Source organism: Oncorhynchus mykiss, chromosome 3 (assembly GCF_057628025.1).
Source record: "Oncorhynchus mykiss isolate SJ-2025 chromosome 3, ASM5762802v1, whole genome shotgun sequence".
NCBI lineage: Eukaryota > Metazoa > Chordata > Actinopteri > Salmoniformes > Salmonidae > Oncorhynchus > Oncorhynchus mykiss.
Genome location: NC_143024.1, coordinates 45,933,725 through 45,957,897, shown reverse-complemented (window position 1 = coordinate 45,957,897; position 24,173 = coordinate 45,933,725). Strand labels below are relative to the sequence as shown.

Genomic DNA, 24,173 nt, shown 5'->3' with positions numbered 1-24,173 from the left:
GTGAGACTAGGGGCCAGAACCAAGCTGTTACATAGTCAGGTACCCAAACGGGCTGGTGGCATTATTTTAAAGAGTGTGAAGAAAGCGGAAGAGAAAGTCATTAAAGCTCTTTAGTTGAAGGCCATTAAGCCTCGACAAAAGAGATTCCAATAAAGTGTTTAATTGGTTGAAACAAACACAGATGAACTATACAGCTTGATGATAGTGTTAGTCGGCCATTTGAAACAAACCAAGCACTCTCCATGGTGCTTTGGTCGAGAACGTGCAAGAATCTTGAATTCCATGCTACAAAAGACCATACAATGCTGATATACAGTATGTATACTCTGCAAGACACAGAAAACCATCACATACACTGGATCATAGCCTGCCTCATATTTTATTTAGGATCATTATCTCGTTCTTCTATCTTAGCTAACTTGTGTTAAAATGTCACGTGAGTGACTAGACCATTAACATGAATCAGTCGGTCCAGCTCTGACGAATCAGAGCAAGCCCTGGGCCCAGACTGAATGGTTGTACACAAACACATCTACGGAGCTGTGTGGAGCAGAAAAAAAGACCACCCTTCCATCTGTCAATCTGGTTTAATGTCGAAATAGGCCTGAAAGGAGACGATTAGAGATCCTATACAGGTGCCTTCAGAGCAGAACTCAAAAACGGCAGGTCTTTCAACATTGGAAATGGAGCTAAAGGGGAGTCCACCAACCTAATTGATTTAGTTTTTCCTGAAGGTCATGATGCCCTGTTGCCTGGCCTGCTTCCCAGTCTGGGATGAACAACATTAGATAGACATTTGGTCAATGATGCCAACTAGTGGACAAAGCAGGAAACACAGGCCTCACTGGAAACTGGTATGTGTGTTTATGTATGCACAGGACAGATGGAAACTGACAGAAGAGCAATGATTTAAGTATATTTATAATTTTAAATTATTTCTTAAATAGCTACGATAACAAAGGCCCAACCCCTTGCACATTCATGATGATAAATAAAATTTGATTTGATTTGATGATATAGATCTGAAGTTGAGCCCTTAACTCCCCACCATGGTATAAAAGCAAAAAGAAGATTGATACAGATCAAGAAAAAAAGAAATCTTGTGTCTCAAAGAATTGGGGGTGGAAGGAGCACAGATGGTTCACTGGGGGGTAGTCCTGAATCAGGACAAGGGGTGACAGGGAAGGATGGGGGATACAAATATTGGTTACGGGTATAGTAATTGATGCAGGGAATCTTGCTGGGTTAAGAGGGAGTAAATGGCTATAGTAAATGTAGTCCAGGGTTGGGCAAGTGTGGTTAAAATGTTCCACGGTTTGGTTAAGTGTGGTACGATGGCTATAGGTAGGAGATTGATGCGTGTTCCAGGATTGAGTGGTGTCAGGGTGGGTTCCTCTGAGGTTGTTGTTGAAGATTGTAGGGCTAGTAGTGGTTGTAGGGCAGTCTGATTCTTTCCTTCTCCTTAACTCCCTGTCAATGTCTAAATGAATCCTGGGAAGAGGTGCTGCAGGAGCAGGACAGCTCCCACCACCATGAGGCCACAGAAGAACAGCACCAGCCAGATAGGGAAGGATCCTGGGATGGTGGAGATGCAGAGAGGGAGAACGAAGGAGGGTGAGGGAAAAGACAATACTACTCACAATGCTAAAATCAATGCTACCAATTCAAACCACTTACTTCGGTTGCGCACAGTGTGCATCTGACAGCGGCAGTCCACAGCCACACTCAACATGGCTGCCTCGTTGTTCCCTTTGAGGCTCTGGCCTTTGGGAGTGTCGGGCAGGAAGGCCAGATCCGTCACCACAATGCCGTGGGACTCCTGCACATAGTACAACTTCTACAGAGACAAGATAAATAGGGAGTTACACAGGGATATGCTAAGGCAGCTAATTGTGTGTGTGTGTGTGTGTGTGTGTCTACCTGTAGTGAAAAGGCGATATAGATTGCTACTGATCCCGTCACTGTCCCAAGGCCAAGAAAGGTTCCAGAGTCACTGTGGAACACAGCGAGAACAAAAAGGAGCCACTGACTCCGGTTAACAGGGAAGAACAAATATCTAATACAAACACATTTATTCAGGGCTAGGTGGTATACCCTATTTTAATATATATCAGTATTGATGCACAGACCAGTTTGAGTTTTTACTTATCCTTCTGTAACGGTATTTCAATGTTTGGTTCATTAAATGTGATACACCACCTCGTTTTTATAGTTTACTCCGCTACTTGAGTCGTCTCTCTCCCCAAGCTCTGCCCCGTCACTGAAGGAGCTCAGTTGATGTTAGACCACGAGATCATTTGCCGACCGTTTATTTTGTTTATTTTTTTTAACCTTTATTTAACTAGGCAAGTCAGTTAAAAATAAATTCTTATTTTCAATGATGGCCTAGGAACACTGCCTTCAGGGGAAGAACAACATATGTTTACCCTGTCAACTCGGGGATTCGATCTTGCAACCTTTTGGTTACTAGTCCAACGCTCTAACCACTAGGCTACCTGCCGCCCCGATTCTCTCTTCGGTCTGCATGGTCAATGCAGCAGATGCAACATATTGTTGATGACAGTGACACTGCTTTCCACATTGCCTGTTAATATAAGCATTCTAGAAATACACTATTCGTTTGTGCATCTTAATGTCTGCAAACAGCCAGTTTATTTTCTTAGAAAGATGTGGGGGGGGGAAATTGTGTTCGCCGCTAATGGTAATCACTAATTAGCTGGATAGCTAATAAATGTACTGAGTTAGAGCAAATATAGCCTGACACCAGTGATGGTGTAGGCCTAAATCAGCATGTTGTTATCAAGGGACCTAATGTTTGATAACAACAAAAAATCCCCACACCAGTACACCACCACCAACGCCTGTACCGTTGACACCAGGCAGGACGAGTCCATACATCAAATCCGGACTCTGCCATCAGCATGACGCAACAACATTCGTTAGACCAGGCAATGTTTTTCCACTCCTCAATTGTCCCATGTTGGCGATTGCGTGGCCGCTTCTTCTTGTTTTTAGCTGATAGGAGTGGAACCCGGTGTGGTCGTCTGGTGCAATAGCCCATCCATGAGAAGGCTTGACGAGTTGTGCGTTCAGTTGCCATTGCACACCACTGTTGTACTGCACCGTTATTTGTTAAGAGTGCGAGATTCTTGCCATTTTCCTTCGACCTTTATCATCAACGAGCCGTTTCACAGGACTGTTGCTGACTGGTGCAACCAACATCCATTCTCGGTAAACCCTAGACAATATCGTGCGTGAAAAGCCCAGGAGGGCGGACGTTTGAGACACTGGATCCGGCGTACCTGGCACCGACGATAAACCAAGCTACAAAAGTAACTTACAGTTGAAGTCGGAAGTTTACATAAACTTTAGCCAAATACATTTAAACACAGTTTTTCACAATTCCTGACATTTAATCCTAGTAAAAGTTCCCAGTTTTAGGTCAGTTAGGATCACCACTTTATTTTAAGAATGTGAAAAGTCAGAATAATAGTACAGAGAATTGTTTATTTCAGCTTTTATTTATTTCATCACATTCCCAGTGGGCCAGAAGTTTACATACCAAATACTAATTGAATGTATCATTGCCTTTAAACTGATTAACTTGGGTCAAACGTTTCAGGTAGCCTTCCACAAGCTTCTCACAATAAGTTGGGTGAATTTTGGCCCATTCCTCCTGACAGAGCTGGTGTAACTGAAGTCAGGTTTGTAGGCCTCCTTGCTCGCACACGCCTTTTCAGTTCTGCCCACATATTTTCTATAGGTTTGAGGTCAAGGCTTTGTGATAGCCACTCCAATACCTTGACTTTGTTGTCCTTAAGCCATTTTGCCACAACTTTGGAAGTATGCTTTGGGTCATTGTCCATTTGGAAAACCCATTTGCTACCAAGCCTCAACTTCCTGACTTATGTCTTGAAATGTTGCTTCAACATATCCACATAATTTTCATTCCTCATGAAACCATCTATTTTGTGAAGTGCACCAGCCACTCCTGCAGCAAAGCACCCCCACAACATGATGCTGCCACCCCCGTGCTTCATGGTTGGGATGGTGTTCTTTGGATTGCAAGCCTCCCCCTTGTTCCTCCAAACATTATGATGGTCCTTCTGGCCAAACAGTTCTATTTTTGTTTCATCAGACCAGAGGACATTTCTCCAAAAAGTACGATTTTTGTCCCCATGTGCAGTTGCAAACCGTAGTCTGGCTTTTTTATGGCGGTTTTGGAGCAGTGGCTTCCTTGCTGAGCGGCCTTTCAGGTTATGTCGATATAGGACTCATTTTACTGTGGATATACAGTGCCTTGCGAAAGTATTCGGCCCCCTTGAACTTTGCGACCTTTTGCCACATTTCAGGCTTCAAACATAAAGATATAAAACTGTATTTTTTTGTGAAGAATCAACAAGTGGGACACAATCATGAAGTGGAACGACATTTATTGGATATTTCAAACTTTTTTAACAAATCAAAAACTGAAAAATTGGGTGTGCAAAATTATTCAGCCCCCTTAAGTTAATACTTTGTAGCGCCACCTTTTGCTGCGATTACAGCTGTAAGTCGCTTGGGGTATGTCTCTATCAGTTTTGCACATCGAGAGACTGACATTTTTTCCCATTCGTCCTTGCAAAACAGCTCGAGCTCAGTGAGGTTGGATGGAGAGCATTTGTGAACAGCAGTTTTCAGTTCTTTCCACAGATTCTCGATTGGATTCAGGTCTGGACTTTGACTTGGTCATTCTAACACCTGGATATGTTTATTTTCGAACCATTCCATTGTAGATTTTGCTTTGTTTTGAATCATTGTCGGAAGACAAATCTCCGTCCCAGTCTCAGGTCTTTTGCAGACTCCATCAGGTTTTCTTCCAGAATGGTCCTGTATTTGGCTCCATCCATCTTCCCATCAATTTTAACCATCTTCCCTGTCCCTGCTGAAGAAAAGCAGGCCCAAACCATGATGCTGCCACCACCATGTTTGACAGTGGGGATGGTGTGTTCAGCTGTGTTGCTTTTACGCCAAACATAACATTTTGCATTGTTGCCATCTGACCAGAGCACCTTCTTCCACATGTTTGGTGTGTCTCCCAGGTGGCTTGTGGCAAACTGTAAACAACACTTTTTATGGATATCTTTAAGAAATGGCTTTCTTCTTGCCACTCTTCCATAAAGGCCAGATTTGTGCAATATACGACTGATTGTTGTCCTATGGACAGAGTCTCCTACCTCAGCTGTAGATCTCTGCAGTTCATCCAGAGTGATCATGGGCCTCTTGGCTGCATCTCTGATCAGTCTTCTCCTTGTATGAGCTGAAAGTTTAGAGGGACGGCCAGGTCTTGGTAGATTTGCAGTGGTCTGATACTCCTTCCATTTCAATATTATCGCTTGCACAGTGCTCCTTGGGATGTTTAAAGCTTGGGAAATATTATTGTATCCAAATCCGGCTTTAAACTTCTTCACAACAGTATCTCGGACCTGCCTGGTGTGTTCCTTGTTCTTCATGATGCTCTCTGCGCTTTTAACGGACCTCTGAGACTATCACAGTGCAGGTGCATTTATACGGAGACTTGATTACACACAGGTGGATTGTATTTATCATCATTAGTCATTTAGGTCAACATTGGATAATTCAGAGATCCTCACTGAACTTCTGGAGAGAGTTTGCTGCACTGAAAGTAAAGAGGCTGAATAATTTTGCACGCCCAATTTTTCAGTTTTTGATTTGTTAAAAAAGTTTGAAATATCCAATAAATTTCGTTCTACTTCATGATTGTGTCCCACTTGTTGTTGATTCTTCACAAAAAAAATACAGTTTTATATCTTTATGTTTGAAGCCTGAAATGTGGCAAAAGGTCGCAAAGTTCAAGGGGGCCGAATACTTTCGCAAGGCACTGTAGATCCTTTTGTACCTGTTTCCTCCAGCATCTTCACAAGGTCCTTTGCTGTTGTTCTGAGATTGAGTTGCACTTTTCGCACAAAAGTACGTTAATCTCTAGGAGACAGAACACGTCTCTTTCCTGAGCAGTATGACAGCTGCGTGGTCCCATGGTGTTTATACTTGTTCATCTGTACAAAAAAATTGTACACGTGGTACCTTCAGGCATTTGGAAATTGCTCCAAAGGATGAACCAGACTTGTGGAGGTCTTACATTTTTTTATTAAAAGCACAGTCAACTTAGTGTATGTAAACGTCTGACAGGAATTGTGATACAGTGAATTATAAGTGAATTAATCTGTCTGTAAACAATTGTTGGAAAAATGACTTGTGTCATTAAAGTATATGTCCTAACCGACTTGCCAAAACTATAGTTTGTTAACAAGAAATGTGTGGAGTGGTAGAATTTTTTTTTTTTAATGACTCCAACCTAAGTGTACGTAAACTTCAAACGTCAAATCACAATTGCAATATTTAGATATTTAGATATATATACACAAGGCCTTGGTTTTTTTTGCACATATTGTGCGCATGGCATTGTGGAAATTATGTAAAAATAGATCAACTTTTGGTTTGTTTGATTGCACAGACTAGAGAAAGCCCCTTTGAAAATAACTTTATGTGTATGTGCAAATTTAGAAATGTTAACATTCAAAAACATAAAATAACATAAATGTGAAAAATATTGTGAAATTATATTTTGGCCATATCGCCCAGCCCTACATTTATAATACAGTAACGTCAGAGAAATACCTGCAATGAGCAGTTAAGCGACCTTATCAGAGATTAACAAATAAGGCTCTTTCTCAATTCATCTTTGCTCAATTCTTCGCATCCTTTATTATTTTCCTCCTTGCCTTCTCAAAATGCATTGGAAAAGAAGGTCTGAGGGGAGGGACATTCTCGAAGACGGTTCAGAAGGGGGCAAGAAAATAGGATGCAGATAATCAAGGAAAGATTAATTGAATCCTAGGTATCCTCTCCATCCTTCCTCACCTGACAGCCAGGGTGGAGATGACCTCAGTGCCGCAGGGGTTCGTCAGCATGGGTAGGAAGTTCTGGCCGTCCCATTTAGAGAGGTAGCATTGTGGAGGTTTTCTGTCTCGTTTGTGGGGGATCTGGACGGTGTAGAGCCTCAGGGTGTCTTTCTGGTCCTCGACTTTTCCAAACCTACACGGGAGAGCAAAAAAACAAACTCAACAAAAAAAGAAACGTCCCGTTTTCAGGACCTCTGTCTTTCAAAAATAATTAGTAAAAATCCAAATAACTTCACAGATCTTCATTGTAGAGGGTTTAAACACCGTTTCCCATGCTTGTTCAATGAACCATAAACAATTAATGAACATGCACCTGTGGAACGGTCGTTAAGAAACTAACAGCTTACAGATGGTAGGTAATTAAGGTCACAGTTATGAAAACTTAGGACACTAGAGAGGCCTTTCTACTGACTCTGAAAAACACCAAAAGAAAGATGTCCAGGGTCCCTGCTCATCTGCATGAACGTGCCTTAGGCATGCAGCAAGGAGGCATGAGGACTGCAGATGTGGCCAGGGCAATAAATTGCAATATCCCTAATGTGAGACGCCTAAGACAGCGCTACAGGGAAACAGAACGGACAGCTGATCATCCTCGCAGTGGCAGACCACATGTAACAACACCTGCACAGGATCGGAATATCCAAACATCACACCTGCGGGACAGATGCAGGATGGCAACAACAACTGCACGAGTTACACCAGGAACGCACAATCCCTCCATCAGTGCTCAAACTGTCCGCAATAGGCTGGGAGGGGCTGGACTGAGGGCTTGTAGGCCTGTTGTAAGGCAGGTCCTCACCAGACATCACCAGCAACAACGTCGCTGGACCAGACAGGACTGGCAAAAAGTGCTCTTCACTGACGAGTCACAGTTTGTCTCACCAGGGGTGATGGTCGGATTCGCATTTATCGTCGAAGCAATTAGCGGCACACCGAGGCCTGTACTCTGGAGTGGGATCGATTTGGAGGTGGAGGGTCCGTCATGGTGTGGGGCGGTGTGTCACAGCATCATCAGACTGAGCTTGTTGTCATTGCAGGCAACCGCAGCGCACAGGGGAAGACATCCTCCTCCCTCATGTGGTACACTTCCTGCAGGCTCATCCTGGCATGACCCTCCAGCATTTTTTTATTTATTTTATTTCACCTTTATTTAACCAGGTAGGCAAGTTGAGAACAAGTTCTCATTTACAATTGCGACCTGGCCAAGATAAAGCAAAGCAGTTCGACACATACAACGACACACATGGAGTAAAACAAACATACAGTCAATAATACAGTATAAACAAGTCTATATACGATGTGAGCAAATGAGGTGAGATAAGGGAGGTAAAGGCAAAAAGGCCATGGTGGCAAAGTAAATTCAATATAGCAAGTAAAACACTGGAATGGTAGATTTGCAATGGAAGAATGTGCAAAGTAGAAATAAAAATAATGGGGTGCAAAGGAGCAAAATAAATTAATTAATTAAATACAGTAGGGAAAGAGGTAGTTGTTTGGGCTAAATTATTGGTGGGCTATGTACAGGTGCAGTAATCTGTGAGCTGCTCTGACAGTTGGTGCTTAAAGCTAGTGAGGGAGATAAGTGTTTCCAGTTTCAGAGACTTTTGTAGTTCGTTCCAGTCATTGGCAGCAGAGAACTGGAAGGAGAGGCGGCCAAAGAAAGAATTGGTTTTGGGGGTGACTAGAGAGATATACCTGCTGGAGCGTGTGCTACAGGTGGGAGATGCTATGGTGACCAGCGAGCTGAGATAAGGGGGGACTTTACCTAGCAGGGTCTTGTAGATGACATGGAGCCAGTGGGTTTGGCGACGAGTATGAAGCGAGGGCCAGCCAACGAGAGCATACAGGTCGCAATGGTGGGTAGTATATGGGGCTTTGGTGACAAAACGGATTGCACTGTGATAGACTGTCGAGTCTGCCGATGAGGATGTGGTGATTGACAGAGTCGAAAGCCTTGGCCAGATCAATGAATACGGCTGCACAGTAATGTTTCTTATCGATGGCCGTTAAGATATCGTTTAGGACCTTGAGCGTGGCTGAGGTGCACCCATGACCAGCTCTGAAACCAGATTGCATAGCAGAGAAGTTATGGTGAGATTCGAAATGGTCGGTAATCTGTTTGTTGACTTGGCTTTCGAAGACCTTAGAAAGGCATGGTAGGATAGATATAGGTCTGTAGCAGTTTGGGTCAAGAGTGTCCCTCCCTTTGAAGAGGGGGATGACCGCAGCTGCTTTCCAATCTTTGGGAATCTCAGACGACACGAAAGAGAGGTTGAACAGGCTAGTAATGGGGGTGGCAACAATTTCGGCAGATAATTTTAGAAAGAAAGGGTCCAGATTGTCTAGCCCGGCTGAATTGTAGGGGTCCAGATTTTGCAGCTCTTTCAGAACATCAGCTGAACGGATTTTGCGAGAAGGAGAAATGGGGAAGGCTTGGGTAAAGTTGCTGTGGGGGGTGCAGTGCTGTTGACCGGGGTAGGAGTAGCCAGGTGGAAAGCATGGCCAGCTGTAGAAAAATGCTTATTGAAATTCTCAATTATGGTGGATTTATCAGTGGTGACAGTGTTTCCTATCTTCAGTGCAGTGGGCAGCTGGGAGGAGGTGTTCTTATTCCCCATGGACTTTACAGTGTCCCAGAACTTTTTTGAGTTAGTGTTGCAGGAAGCAAATTTCTGCTTGAAAAAGCTAGCCTTGGCTTTTCTAACTGCCTGTGTATAATGGTTTCTAGCTTCCCTGAACAGCTGCATATCACAGGGGCTGTTCGATGCTAATGCAGAACGCCATAGGATGTTTTTGTGTTGGTTAAGGGCAGTCAGGTCTGGGGAGAACCAAGGGCTATATCTGTTCCTGGTTCTAAATTTCCTGAATGGGGCATGTTTATTTAAGATGGTTAGGAAGGCATTTTTAAAACATATCCAGGCATCCTCTACTGACGGGATGAGATCAATATCCTTCCAGGATACCCCGGCCAGGTCGATTAGAAAGGATGCATGACAAAGCCACCAGCCATACTGAACGTTCTGTGTGTGATTTCCTGCAAGACAGGAATGTCAGTGTTCTGCCATGGTGCAGTCCATGAGGAGATGCACTGCAGTACTTAATGCAGCTGGTGGCCACACCAGATATTGACTGTTACTTTTGATTTTGACCCCCCTTTGTTCAGGGACACATTATTCAATTTCTGTTAGTCACATGTCTGTGGAACTTGTTCAGTTTATGTCTCAGTTGTTCAATGTTGTTATGGTCATACAAATATTTACACCTTGTTATGTTTGCTGAAAATAAATGCAGTTGACAGTGAGAGGACGTTTCTTTTTTTGCTGAGTTTATGTGGTATGCTAGTGGGACCAGAGCCATATGTCAGTGATGTTACAGGGTATGTGAATATTCGTAGGAGAATGGGGTATTGTGCTTGCCTGCAAGCCATATAACGGTATGACTTTGCTGCTATCTGAGGCATCTTCTCATGCCAACAGAGGCTCATGGCCAGCTGGTTGCCACTCCATATACTGCAGGCAAAGTCCCGGCCCACCGTCACAAGGTGCTATACGGAAACACAAAATAACACACAGGTCAGAAAACCCTTACCAGTTACGCTTGCACATGATGTTTATAACCTCTTTATTACTGTGATTCCACAGACAGACATCGAGATCATATACTTATTAGCTGGTTAGTACCTTGTTATTCGGACTGATGTCCAAGTCTTCAATTTCCCCCTCATGGGCTTTGAAGTCCAACTTCTCTTTTAAGGAGGGGTACTGGTGAAAGAGCTTAGGCATTACAGTCAAGCTCAAAACCTGCACAGTAACAATTGGGGAGAAGTCTCAACATGGCAGCCATTTTGGCATAACTTAAACTCACTTCCCACACTCTGATGTGTCCGTCTGTTCCGCCAGTCAGTAGGAGGCTGAGATCGGGACTGAACCTCACACACTTCTGGAGGGGGTCCTGGGGGTTGAGGTCCGACTGCACCTCCCCAAACGTGTCAACAGAGATCTGGGTGGTGTTATCCTTCATCTCGGACACATTGCCCCTAGCAGCAGCAGCTCCCTCACTACCCTTACCCCCTTTCCCAGCTCGTCTCCTTGCTGCGCCCTGCTCACTGCCACCCCCTGCTGGAAAATAAGGGGCGTAGTGATGTGTTCATGTTAGGCAGTGTTGCCCAATCATTCTCTTTGGGACCCAAAGGGGTGCACATTTGAATTACCCCCCCCCTACCACAAACAGACGTGATTTAAATAATCAAAGGCTTCATGATGAGTTGAATAGATTAATTAAGTGTGTTAGGGATAGGGCAAAAATAATAATGTGCAGACCTTTGGGACAAGGATTGAGAAACACAGATGTAATAGACGAAATGTAAGATTGGAATGACGTTACAGTAAATGTATCTGCAAAGATAATTTGAACTTTGTATATAAAGAGGTTTATAAAAGTGAATGGCAGGTTTTTGGGGGTGTTCCTTCCTTACCGTCCTTGGCTGCGGCCTTGCCCCTGGTCTGGCGTTGTCTGAAGCGCATGAGGCTGCATCTGCCGTCCTGCCCTGCGGCGATCACATCCCCGCCTATTGCCAGGTTCATGGTGGCACGCGTGTCTGTGTCATGAGAGTGCACCAGGGTGGCACAGTGCTGGTCTCCTACCAACTCCAAACCCAGGAAGTGCTGAAAAAGACAGTCCCAACTTAACAAATACGGTCCAACATTCCTCAGATTTAATTAGATCAAAATAAATGCTGAATCACACATCTACAATGTTTCTGCATTTTCACACTTACAGAATACATGCAATGTAAAAAGGTGTGAAAAGACTAGAAATTGAGAGATTGTGCCCATAGAGCAGAACCATTACATGATCACCTAAACATTCAGTAGCTTACCACTGCATTCTTTATGCCCGTTTTGGAAGCACCTCCCCCTCCTGCAGTGATCACCCATCCTGTTTTGGGGTCGACTTTGATTGTGTAGAGGGGGAAGGGGGCCCTATACAGGTCTGGCATCCTCCATTTGCCCATGGCCCTTGAAGGAATCAATCCACTTCACGGCAAATTCCTTGTCTGTAGAAACAGATGCATGAGAACTCAAAATACAAATCAAAAACACATAATTACACAATAGTAGCTAGATCCTTGCTTTTAGCAATGCTGGCGTACTTACATACACTAGCGTTGCTTTCAATTGTATTTGGTTGCACAAAACAGTCCATGGGAAGCCAGAAGTTAAATACAAATTTCAGACAACTTAGGATGTTGCACACCCTTGGCTGAACGCGGTTTGCAACATCCTAAATTGTCCGAAAATGGTGGTGGACAATTGTGTATTATGACAGTACACATATTTTCCCTGTTTTAGAAGATACTGACCCTACCATTACACGTGTTTACACTGAGGGCGGAACACAATAACGGTTACATTAAGACACTATGGAGCCGGGGCGGAGATATGGGTCGGAAAACATACCTCAATGCAGGGATGGGATACGCCACTGTACTCCAGATTGTACCTTTATCCATACTGCACCATTGAGAAGATTGAAATACTGCTAGTTTTCCTGGGAAACTGCTCTTTTCGGCTAGCTGAAGATGAGAAGTGACGTTTTCTGGAAACTGGCAGTATTTCATTCTTCTCGGTGGAGCAGTGTGGATAAAGGTAACATTTGGAGTACAGTGGCATATCCCATTCCTGCAATGAGGTAATAAAATAATAAGAATAATATCATGACATATGATCTCAGGTGTAAACAAGAGTAACGGTAGGGATGGTATCTTCTGCCTGGCAAGCCTAACGCGCTTGCTACATCGTTTACTAACTAACTGGAACAGGTTTTGTTCTTTTAATGTTAGTTCGCTAAACATCCCATCGCGAAAGTCTTGTTAGCTAGCTACATAATCTTGAAATCTCAGCAATAGTCACTGCACAATACATCTGTACAATACCGTTTATCTAGCTAGCTAACTCGCCATCTAAGCTTTTAGCATGCCCTCCAACCATTAGCTACTCGAGCATGAATGGTGTAGTGGATGCCAATATATTTGAGGTCTTGCAAACTCCACCTGTGTACTCTACTCCGATTACTCTCCTGACGCCAATTATTTCAATTCGTTGGCTATTATTCCCATGATGAGCTGTCACTGGCTGCACACGTCTAATGAAAATAACGCTCAAGTTGCTAGCTAGGTAGCCAGCTTGCTACTTCCCTACAAACACGTCAGCAGCGTGCAACCTGAGCGATCACGTCATTAAAGACGCCCCTGTACGTACGCTGTCAATTTTCTTCTTTTTTTTGAACTATCTCGCTAGATAGACCACACCTTGTCGTTTCCAAATAAAGAAAAGTAATCATGGTGGGCAGAGCTAAGCACGACCTAGCGAGATCCTATTGGTGCGTTCTAGCATTATTTGCATATTACCGTTAGGGAACGCCTACTCTGTGAAGTGCGCGTGCTCAATAACTCAATTCGCCATTACTCTACTAAACAGCGCATTTTTATACATTTATTTTTTAAACTTTGGCATAGGGTGAAGTCTACAAAACTTGATCCTCTCTGTTCGTAACAGATTCTAGTTTGGGGAACAGAAAACCGTGTTAAGATTAAATGTTTAATCGATGAGAAAATTTGCAGAACATTGGCCAAAATCCATCTCACTTCCATCTTCTCCCACTGTTAGCCACTGGGCTTCCTCTAATAACCATATTTGGTGGTGAGTGGAAATCCTAACCGGATGCTTCAGATTGATATATCCGGTGAAACGTCTGTCTCATTGTTCTGTGACACTGTATTGATTGAAGTGTATCGTTGTTGTTTTTGCTAAATACAATAAACATTTTAATAGCATTGCAAAACAAGATCCAAATATTTGCAACACATGTTTTACATAGATGTATTCTATTCTACATAGATCTAAAACCTTCTGCAGATCATGGGACAGCAGAAAATATTTGCACAGGCCTATATTGGCCAAACAATGTATTGATAATAACACTTTCCTTGTGCAAATAATGGGTTTCTTCTTTGTCCTCTGTGGCCAATGCCATGGGAAACAATATGCACATCTGATGTCCTATTCTGATTTTGCCCAACAGGGTCATTCAAAGAGTTACAGTGTATCGGCTTAATACCATGAGAGGGATGATGAAAAATATGGTCTCTCTCTAAAACAATCATGCATTCACAGTGATACTGAGAGAATGATTGTGATATTGTCATAGGACAATGTTTATTTATGAATCTAGAGAAAACATGATGAGAGACATGGTTAAACACAATAAACAGGCTCCATTTGTCACTCCCTTCCCTTGCCCATTTGTTACATGGAAGAGATTATTCTGAAAACCGGACTTGTAAAATCGGCTTTAGCAAAGCAATCAATTGTTATGCCTCCGAATAAAATCATGACATTACATAATCATCTGTCAACTGTTAAAGGATGTGCCCTAATCCGTTGCCTCCCATAACCTGTGTCTAATTTTGCACACCATCGCCATCTGTCCTACCTCAGCCTTTGCTGGCGCTAAAGAGCACTCGTTTAATAATTATTGTTGGCTGTTCTCTGGGGAAATCTGTCTCTCCAAGGCAACATCAGTCTTGGAATCCAGCAATTAATGAATCACTTTTACAGAGAGGTTTACCTACAAGCCTCATCTATTCTCAATTGGCTGCATCACTCTAGGCACATATAGCTAGCGGTGGGTTAATTCTCCATGATTAGCACAGCTTCAAAAATATGTTTACACGTGTTCTCGTGGCCTATAACCTCTGCTTCCTTGACAAAATCCAAATTGATACATCATGTACTTTTTTTTTTAAATGAGGCAAAGGAAACTCAAGGGGGTGTTTATGGGGGGGGGCATAGTAACAAGGGAGAGGACAGTGGGCCCTGTGATATTGGGTATCACACACCCCAAGCTATAGAGGGATGAATACAGGTATGATTGTTCAATTTGGGCCTGAGAGGCAGGGAGATGTTGTTGATTAGTTTTTTTCCAGTAAAAAAGGTCAATGGTCTGGGTATTGATCACACGTTCAATACAGGGTTTCAGTGGAATAATCGATACAGGTCTCATGGCGGTGTCAACGAAAGAAGCCGGTCTCGGGCAGGTTCTGCACAGCCAGTAGCGTTTCTGGGACACAAACAAATGACCAGACACAACAACCTGAACACATCTCATCATCCAAAAATAATAATACAAGAACGATGCCATATGGTGCATGAACAGCCCTGGATAACAGCCCTGGACTAGACTCAGTTCCTGCTCCACACACACATCGTTTGGCATTTTACTGCATCGTTAGGAGCGTTTCGCTTCACCCGCTGTAAGATTAGCTAAATTGTGTAAGCAACCTTTGGTTTGAAACAGGGTGGGCGTTGTGTGTGTCTAAAATAAACTGATGTTGTGTAGTGGGCTGCTGCTCTTGTTTGGATTGTTCAAGCCGATGGGGGAACAGCTGTCGATAAGTAGCTATAAATTGTTCCCTCTCAAAGACTGGTTCAAGTGACATGCATATTTATTTCATGGTGCTTGTTGGATCTAGGGGTAGGCCCAGGCTTCCAACCTTTTTTTTTTCGTTCTTTAAATTTTTTAAACTATAGAAGTAGATAATTTGATGTGACAATGGTCAGAGTCAATTAGTGTGCTCAGACGTTGTGGTGCTATGGCCAGGAGGCAGAAAAACACTATGCGAACTTTAGTGGCAATTAATCAATCAAATTAAATCAAGTGTCATATTAGAGCATGCTCGACCAGTCATAATGAATAACCATAGGCTATTTACATGTAGTTATCCTATTTGGAATTGTCTGTCCCTATTTCTGACTTTGTACATGGGAAGCAAGGGGAGTGGGTGATCTAAAGAGGGGGACGGGCTTATCGGGGGTAGAAAGTGAAGATCGAGGGCGAAAAAGCAGAGCTGTTCCGTGTTTTCTGCTGAATGCGAGAGTCCATTGTAGTCTAGTACTCGTCGAGAGGGACATGTTCAGGTTATTCTTATAACAAACACCCAACATGCACTGTTTTGATTACAAGTGACATCTAATCCTTACAAGAGCGAGCACCACCTATAGGAGATCGAAAGTGTATTTTTTTCCCCCCATGGCTGGGTAAACGGATGCAACAATATGCGGATGGTTTTTACATCATCTGGTACAAAATCTCTGTTCACAGGCGGCATCAAAGGATAGATAGACAGGAGATGCCAAACGTCGAGTCACTGGAGAATGAAAACCTACATTGAAAGATCACGTTCATCTTTGGCCATCGACACATGTTAAATGGATACAGAATGGGTAAATAATGACGCTTATTGTTTTCAGTCATTCGATCATTTATATGGGTATGACAATAGCGGTCCTCTATAGCACCTTTTCAAAATAGAAATATAGCCAAACGATTTAACCCTGAAATCACAGACAACAAACTCATCAATATGTGTAATGAGGGCAAGAAATATGATGTCCCTGTACTTTAGGCTGGAAAACCGCGTTGCTTAATAATAGGGCAAAAAGACTGTTAAGTATTTTAAATGGATAGCCACGATGGTGTCATTTTGGACATCCATTTTACAAGTTCTATCTTTTTTCTCTCTTTGATAGAGCGCAACATGTAGCCTATTTCCTGTGTGCGCTGTAAAATCAGAAGTCACGCATAGTTCTCCGGTGATATTCTCAACTGAGGACAGAGGCGCAGTTTTCTCAAGATAAATATTGGTAGGGAACGACAGACATTGCTCTCAGTATCAGTCTGTCAACTGCAAAGAAAAAACGAACCTAGGCCTCTTTTGCACAACTTGCACAGGCTGTCCATATTTCCCAGTAACTTTCTTAAAAATCCCTTTTTTTCCCAACGTGGATTGCTAGTCAGGTGACATCTCAGGTCCCCCACAATTCATCAAACGGCATCCCATATTCTTCACTTCTTTTGAGTTTTCACCATGGAAACCCCATGTGAACAATGGTGATGACCTTGATACAATGAATATAAAAGAGAAGGGTGTCAATGTAAACAAAGTTTTGCATTTGAAAAGAAACAAAGCTACATTATCGCCCTCACTTGAGTTAGCCCTAGTGAGTTTTCCATGGGCTCACGTAAGGAAAATTAACATGGTCCAGGAGACCCTTCAAATCTCCTTTTGTCTTATGTCTACATTTGGAGGACATTGGATTGGTGAATCCACTGATAGAATCAACTGACACTATCTGAGACGTGTACCTAACGAATATGTGAGGAAAGCTATTCCAAAGTGCAGGGCCTGACAATCAAGACACTACGTGTGATTTAAAGGACATTTGTGACACCTCAGGGCAAAGGGTTCAGTTTACACACAGGAGAATAAAAGGGAACCCGATGAGAGAGCACAATGTAGGCCTGCGTTTGAACCTTACAACAGTACCTTGAGGAATTTTACACCTGCAGAGCTACAAACAGATTCCCACTTTTTTTTACGACGAGGTCACAGGAAGAATACGAAACTTAGTCAGCATTCACGATGCCTCGCAACCGGGCCTTCTCAGAGCCGGAGTACTCAGCAGAGTATTCGGCGGACTGCTCTGTGACCCTACCATCGGACCCGGGCCAGGCCGTGGGGCGCACGCACGAGGTAACGGTTCGCAGCCAAGGGTGCTGCCTCTGCCTACCACGCTTCATGCGTCTCACCTTTGCACCCGAGTCTCTGGAGAACCTCTATCAGACCTATTTCCGCCGGCAGCGACACGAAACCCTGCTGGTTCTGGTTGTGTTTGCTGCCCTGTTTGACAGCTACATCATTGTCATGTGCGCTGTGGTCTACACGGGTGAAAAGCTGGCCTCTGTGGTGGTGGCATCACTGGGCCTGGCATCAGACATCCTACTCTATGTGTTGTGCTGCTACGGCCTGCTACCCGACCGCATCTCACGACGTGTGGTGCCCTACGCCCTGTGGGTGCTCATAGCGGCCCAGATCTTCTGCTACCTGGGCCTGAACTATGCCCGCTTCCACCAGGCCAGTGACACAGTGGGCTGGCAGGCCTTCTTTAGCTTCTCCTTCTTCCTGACACTGCCCTTGCGGCTCACGCCCATTGTGCTGATCACATCCGTGTCGTGCGGGGTCCACACCCTGGTGCTGGGGGTCACCATTGCACAGCAGCAGCAGGAGGATATCCAGGGGGCTGCCCTCGGGAGACAGGTGAGAGTGGGGATGGGGCTGATGACACACCTTGGGTGGGGGATGAGTTGCAGTGGGTGAGGGGTGATGGGGATTGAAGTTGCAGGTGGAGAGTGAGACGGGTGAGAGTGGTTCAGGAAACACCTGGGGTGGGTGGACGCGAGTTGGATGGAGTTGGAGACAGGCGGTGGGGGGGGGGGGGGGGGTAGGGTGGCAGGTAGAGAGAGGTGAACAGATCTTGTGAAGTAGCTCATAAAAGAAAATATCTAGGAACAGTGCAACATGCCATACTTGCAACACAAGGAACGATGAGCAATTACTAGGCTATATACAGTAGATTTAATAAGAGGCTGATATAGTTCAAATGACAGTGCAGGTAAGTCATGCTAGCTTTCCTGATCACATCAAATGATGTGTTGAATAATTTCATCACGCAGAAGATTAGCCTCCAGTCTATGTACTATTTATGTCACGTTATGCCCCGTAATTGTCTTACAGCATCTACAATGAATAGGCATTACTGGTGTGTCTACAAACAGGCTCAATGTATCAAATGTTTCGGTGACAGAGCAGAGGCTGAGAATAGACTGAGGTTTGAGTGTCTCCTAACAATTAAAAGAGTCTGAGGTAGAATTATCAATGGCAAAAAAAAAGCCTCTGTGGTTTCGTCATTTGTCGATACTGTTCTCAAAAGGTCCACAGTTTTTGGTTCTCAGTATGCTCACGTCTTCTTTAATCATAATCTCACAGTAATCCAATGAGAGGCAGGCAGCCCAATAAAAGGCCAACCCCCCTATCGGAGCTTCAGTCTCAGCGAATCAAAATGTTATTCAATGACAAAACAGTGCAGTATCCAAACTTTGTTTGAACTGTAACTCATCAGCAGCCACCTCACTGCAACCTCTACGAGTTTGGTAATAGTTTAAAATCAAATCAAATCAAATTTATGTATATAGCCCTTCGTACATCAGCTGATATCTCAAAGTGCTGTACAGAAACCCAGCCTAAAACCCCAAACAGCAAGCAATGCAGGTGTAGAAGCACGGTGGCTAGGAAAAACTCCCTAGGAAGAAACCTAGAGAGGAACCAGGCTATGTGGGGTGGCCAGTCCTCTTCTGGCTGTGCCGGGTGGAGATTATAACAAAACATGGTCAAGATGTTCAAATGTTCATAAATGACCAGCATGGTCGAATAATAAAGAGTGTGCTGAGAGAGTGCTGGTTTCTTTTTGCCTGTCTGCCACATTCATGAATGCAGAAAGTCCGTAAGATACCACTAGCCTAGGTCGTGATAAGTCTACACAAGGGTCCTCCCCACAGGGTTCAGAGTGTGTGTGCATGCGTCCGTATGTCAAATCAAATTTGTATTTGTCACATGCTTCGTAAACAACAGGTTAACTAACAGTTAAAGGCTTGCTGTGCGTGCCTGTTTGTGTGTTTATTTTATTTTATAGTGCATGTGTTGTGTGTAAGTGTGTGTGTGTGTCTGTCTAATGACTCTGTTGCGTTCTCCAGCTGCTGGCCAACATAGTGATCTATGTGTGTGCGATCACTGTGGGCGTCATGTCCTACTACATGGCAGACCGGAAACACCGCAAGGCCTTCCTAGAAGCACGGCAGTCCCTGGAGGTCAAACTCAATCTGGAGGAACAGAGCCAGCAACAGGTGAGACTGACAGACTGAGACAGGGAGGAAGTGTTGGCAAAAACACATGGCGGGAGGACAGAGGGGCAAAAACAAAATATTAAGAGAGAGAAAAGTGAGAGGTTAGTAGGTTTGAGTGGTAGGTTAGAGAATGGGGGGGGCAATAAGGAGTGTGTGGCAGTGCCAGAGTAGTGCCCTGGTTTGAATGTATGTGGTTCTGATTCAGACCAGTTGTCTATGTTTGAAGCCAAATTGAATTTAAACACAATTCTTAGTATCTACAGTTCAATTTGATCTACTGTTACACTACACTAAGCTAGTTAAATGTGTGTGAGCATGTGTGTGTGTGTGTGTGTGGCAGTGCCAGAGTAGTGCCCTGGTTTGAATGTATGTGATTCTGATTCAGACCAGTTGTCTTTATGTTTGAAGCCAAATTGAATTTAAACACAATTCTTAGTATCTACAGTTCAATTTGATCTACTGTTACACTACACTAAGCTAGTTAAATGTGTGTGTGTGTGTGTGTGTGTGTGTGTGTGTGTGTGTGTGTACACTTTGTCTGTTTGAGTTAGCGCTGTGTCAGCAGTCATTTCCCCTCCCTCCCCTGTCTCACAGCTGTGGCCATTGGGCATTCTTGATTGCTACTATTTATGGACCAGAGGGTCACTGCTATAGAGAGCTGAGAGGAAAGGGGTGATTATGGAGGAAAGGAAGGAAGGAGGGAGGAAAGGAAGGAGGGTGCAAAGGTGTGTGTGCGTGTGTGTGAAGGGCTGATAAGACCATGAGAGGAGAAACTCCCAGAATACTAATGGAGAAGCATGGGCTGCTGGGAGACAAGGACCGCCAGCCAATCAAGGAGCATCCGGTCGCTGCAGGTTACCATGGCGACCTGCCTCCTGAGACGATGTCCGCAGTAATCACTCTGCTGACTCTCTTGCCCATTTTTTTGTCTCTCTCGGTCAGGTTTTGATAAGAACGTAGAAAAACGCTGCCACATTATTTGTTTTCCTCCCTCCGTGTGTGTGTGTGTGTGTGTGTGTGTGTGTGTGTGAACTCAAGGCTTTTGTTTGCCTGATGCATTTGTGTTTTCCAATGTTTTATGTTTCTAGTCTTGGATCATCAAGGGTGGAATCTGTTCAGATGGACTTATGATGATGAGTGATATAGTTTTAGGCCAATCAGATTTGTGTACAGGTACAGTGCTTTTAACAGGGAGAAAAGTTATAGGCCTGTATTTTGGCTGACCATTGTACCATGTCTATGTACTATGTAATATGTGATTATATATATGTTTGTATGTTGGACGTTTATTATTTTATCAGCGAGTCATACTGCGATCAAGGTCTCTTTTACAGATGAGCCTTAAATGACAGAAAATACACGCATCAAAATGCAAGCAGAAAGAAAAACATGGTAAAAAAAAACAACACATTCATCAGTCATAAGCCTTTGTAAGGTAAAAAAAATAACATTATTCTCAATCAGCTTTCTGAATTCCCCTAGAGGCACCCAAATATCAAATCTAAGAACATTTTGAAGATTATTCCACAGATAAAGTGCAAGGAAACTAAAAGCTGATTTACCTAACTCGGTAGCAGCCAAAGGAATTTCCTGAGCTAGTCATCCCTGAGACCGGGTGTGGTAACTCGCATGTCTAGTAAAGAAGTTAGGTACAGTGAGACTTTTTTAAAAAGGGCTTTCTAAATAAAAACATAGCAACGTATCAACCAACCTCAATCGACGGGACAGTAGTGGAGAGGGTAGTAAGTTAAGTTCCTTGGCGTACACATCACGGGCAAACTGAATTGGTCCACCCACACAGACAGCGTGGTGAAGAAGGCGCAGCTAGTATCACTAGCCACTTTAAACAATGCCACTTTTATATGTTTACATACCCTACATTACTCATCTCATATGTATATACTGTACTCGATACCATCTACTGCATCTTGCCTATGCCGTTCTGTACCATCACTCATTCATATATTTTTATGTACATATTCTTCATCCCGTTACACTTGTAAGGTAGTTGAGGTGAAATTGTTAGATTACTCGTTGGTTATTACTGCATTGTCGGAACTAGGAGCACAAGCATTTCACTACACTCGCATTAACATCTGCTAACCATGTGTATGTGACAAATCAAATTTGTTTTGATTTGATACGTGACTTCAGAGGTCCAACCAACTGTCTGTCGGACCCCAAGAAGACTAGCTGTCGCTAATGGGGATCCTAATAAATCAAATGAATGCATTGATGAGTACAAATATTTTAGCCTGTAATAAAGCGCAGTGCGCTATGATAAACTGCATCTAACAGCTTCATTGAAGTGGCAGCTGACTTCACATAGATGATGTCGCCGTAGTCTAGGACCGATAGGAACGTCGACTGAATAATCTGTGTTCCACTATTTAGCGAGAGGCAGGACCCATTTCCATAGAAGGAGCCAATTTTTATTCTCAGCTTCTTAAGTCATCAATATGCTTTTTTAAAAGGCAGCTTTAAATCTATCCAGATATTTGTAAGCAGGGACCCAAACAATATTGACACCATCCAAATGACATGCTAAAATCAGAGTTATTTTGTTGTGCTCTGGAGAACAACATATACTTGCTTTTACCTGAATGCAATACTAATTCCAGGTCAATAAAGTCTTTCTGTAATACAATGAAGGCAGACTGTAGTTCAGACAGAGCCTGGTCAACCGTGGGGGCAATAGCATGCACACCAGTATCACCAGTATCATCGGCATATAAGTGCAGTTTTTTTTAAGGAGTCGATATTGTTCATGTTAAAAGCACAGGGCCAGAATCGACCCCTGTAGGACAGCTTTCGTAATATCCAGGAAACCTGATTTGACACCATCAGTAGATAAATCTCAATGTGTATATCTGTCAAGTAATTTTTAAACCAGTTACATGCAATCTGGTCTAGGTCAATTGAGGAAAGCCTCTGAATTAGCCATCAGTGATCAAAAGTATCGAAAGCCTTTGACAGGTCAATGAAGAGGGCAGCACAATGTTGCCTTTTATCCATACAGTTAACCACATAATTTATAACTTAAGGGTGCAGCAGAGATAGTGCTATGACCTGGTCTAGAACCCAGCTAATGTACATTTAGAATACATTTCAAAGACAAGAAAAATCTTAGCTGAGAATGAATCAAGGAATATTTTTAGCTAGGCAAGAAAGTTTAGAAATAGGGTGATTTTGAATGATTTGTTCACAAGGGTCCGCACGTTTGTGAAGGGGGGAGTACATGGGCCACCTTCCAAACCTTGGGGATAGTACCAGATATAATCATCAGGTAAAAAATATGGGTTAATGATTCAGTAATCAGGGGGGCAGAGAGCTGCAGCAACAATGGATCAAGCATATCAGCCCCAGTGGATTTTTTAAAACAAAGATTCACGAGAAGTTGATTGATTAACCATCAAGTCAGCTAGAGGCTGACAGGAAGAGCAGATGATTGACATACCAAGGTCAATTAAACCACAATTTCTTGCAAATAAAAGGCCTGCTAATATAAAATTATGATTAAAAGCATCACTTATCCCATTCTTCTCAGTTATGATGCCAGAGTCAGATAGAAGTTGCTTAGGAAGGGAAGAGGAATTTGTACGCTTCAGTGAATTTATTGTTTTTCAAAATTTTGAAGGATCACCAGCTGTCGGATATAGAGCTTAAAAGGTAGCTTGATTTAGCTTTCTTAATCGAGAGTACATCTGTTTCGCAAGTTTACATACACTCAATTAGTATTTGGTAGCATTGCCTTTAAATTGTTTAACTTGGGTCAAATGTTTCAGGTAGCCTTCCACAAGCTTCCCAAAATAAGTTGGGTGAATTTTGGACCATTCCTCCTGACAGAGCCTGTGTAACTGAGTCAGGTTTGTAGGCATCCTTGCTCGCACATGCCTTTTCAGTTCTGCCCACAAATTTTCTATAGGATTGAGGTCAAGGCTTTGTGATGGACACTCCAATTCCTTGACTTTGTTGTCCTTAAGCCATTTTGCCACAACTTTGGAAGTATGCTTGGGGTCATTGTCCACTTGGAAGACACATTTGCGACCAAGCCTTAACTTCCCGACTGATGTCTTGTGATGTTGCTTCAATATATCTGCATAATTTTCATTCCTCATGATGCCATCTATTTTGTGAAGTGCATCAGTCCCCCCTGCAGCAAAGCACCCCCACAACATGACGCTGCCACCCCCGTGCTTCACGGTTGGGATGGTGTTCTTCGGCTTGCAAGTCTCCCCCTATTTCCTCCAAACATAACAATGGTCATTATGGCCAAACAGTTCTATTTTTGTTTCATCAGACCAGATTACATTTTCCCAAATAGTACGATCTTTGTATCAATGTGCAGTTGCAAACCGTAGTCTGGCTTTTTTATGTGTCACGTTCGTTGAAAGGAATGGACCAAGGTGC

General features: G+C 43.3%; 2 protein-coding genes across 6 annotated transcripts in view; one reads left to right on the top strand and one right to left on the bottom strand.

Annotated features, from left to right (window-relative positions):
• Positions 1 to 360: 360 nt before the first annotated feature.
• On the bottom strand, positions 361 to 13,259 carry LOC110519336 (guanine nucleotide-exchange factor SEC12). Of its 2 annotated transcripts, none has more exons than XM_021596477.3 (10): positions 13,015 to 13,259; positions 11,842 to 12,018; positions 11,437 to 11,626; positions 10,827 to 11,080; positions 10,643 to 10,723; positions 10,379 to 10,506; positions 6,922 to 7,095; positions 1,921 to 1,993; positions 1,678 to 1,837; positions 361 to 1,575 (listed from the first exon to the last, which is right to left on the bottom strand). In XM_021596477.3, the coding sequence occupies exons 2-10, from the start codon at positions 11,974 to 11,976 to the stop codon at positions 1,481 to 1,483; spliced, it is 1,290 nt and encodes a 429-aa protein (XP_021452152.1). In that variant the 5' UTR covers positions 11,977 to 12,018; positions 13,015 to 13,259; the 3' UTR covers positions 361 to 1,480. The 2 variants fall into 2 exon arrangements, with proteins under 2 accessions (XP_021452152.1, XP_021452159.1); XM_021596484.3 differs by having other exon boundaries at positions 10,827 to 11,077.
• A 2,543-nt stretch (positions 13,260 to 15,802) lies between these two features.
• Positions 15,803 to 24,173, top strand: part of adcy3a (adenylate cyclase 3a) — a 29,100-nt gene continuing 20,729 nt past the window's right edge. For 2 of the 4 annotated variants that reach the window (XM_036973927.2, XM_036973926.2), the window contains exons 1-2: positions 15,803 to 18,120; positions 19,614 to 19,763. In XM_036973927.2, the coding sequence (XP_036829822.1) occupies positions 17,446 to 18,120; positions 19,614 to 19,763 (825 nt within the window). In that variant the 5' untranslated portion in view covers positions 15,803 to 17,445. The remainder of the gene's footprint in view (positions 18,121 to 19,613; positions 19,764 to 24,173) is intronic. The other 2 variants (XM_036973929.2, XM_090229354.1) reach the window with 2 other exon arrangements.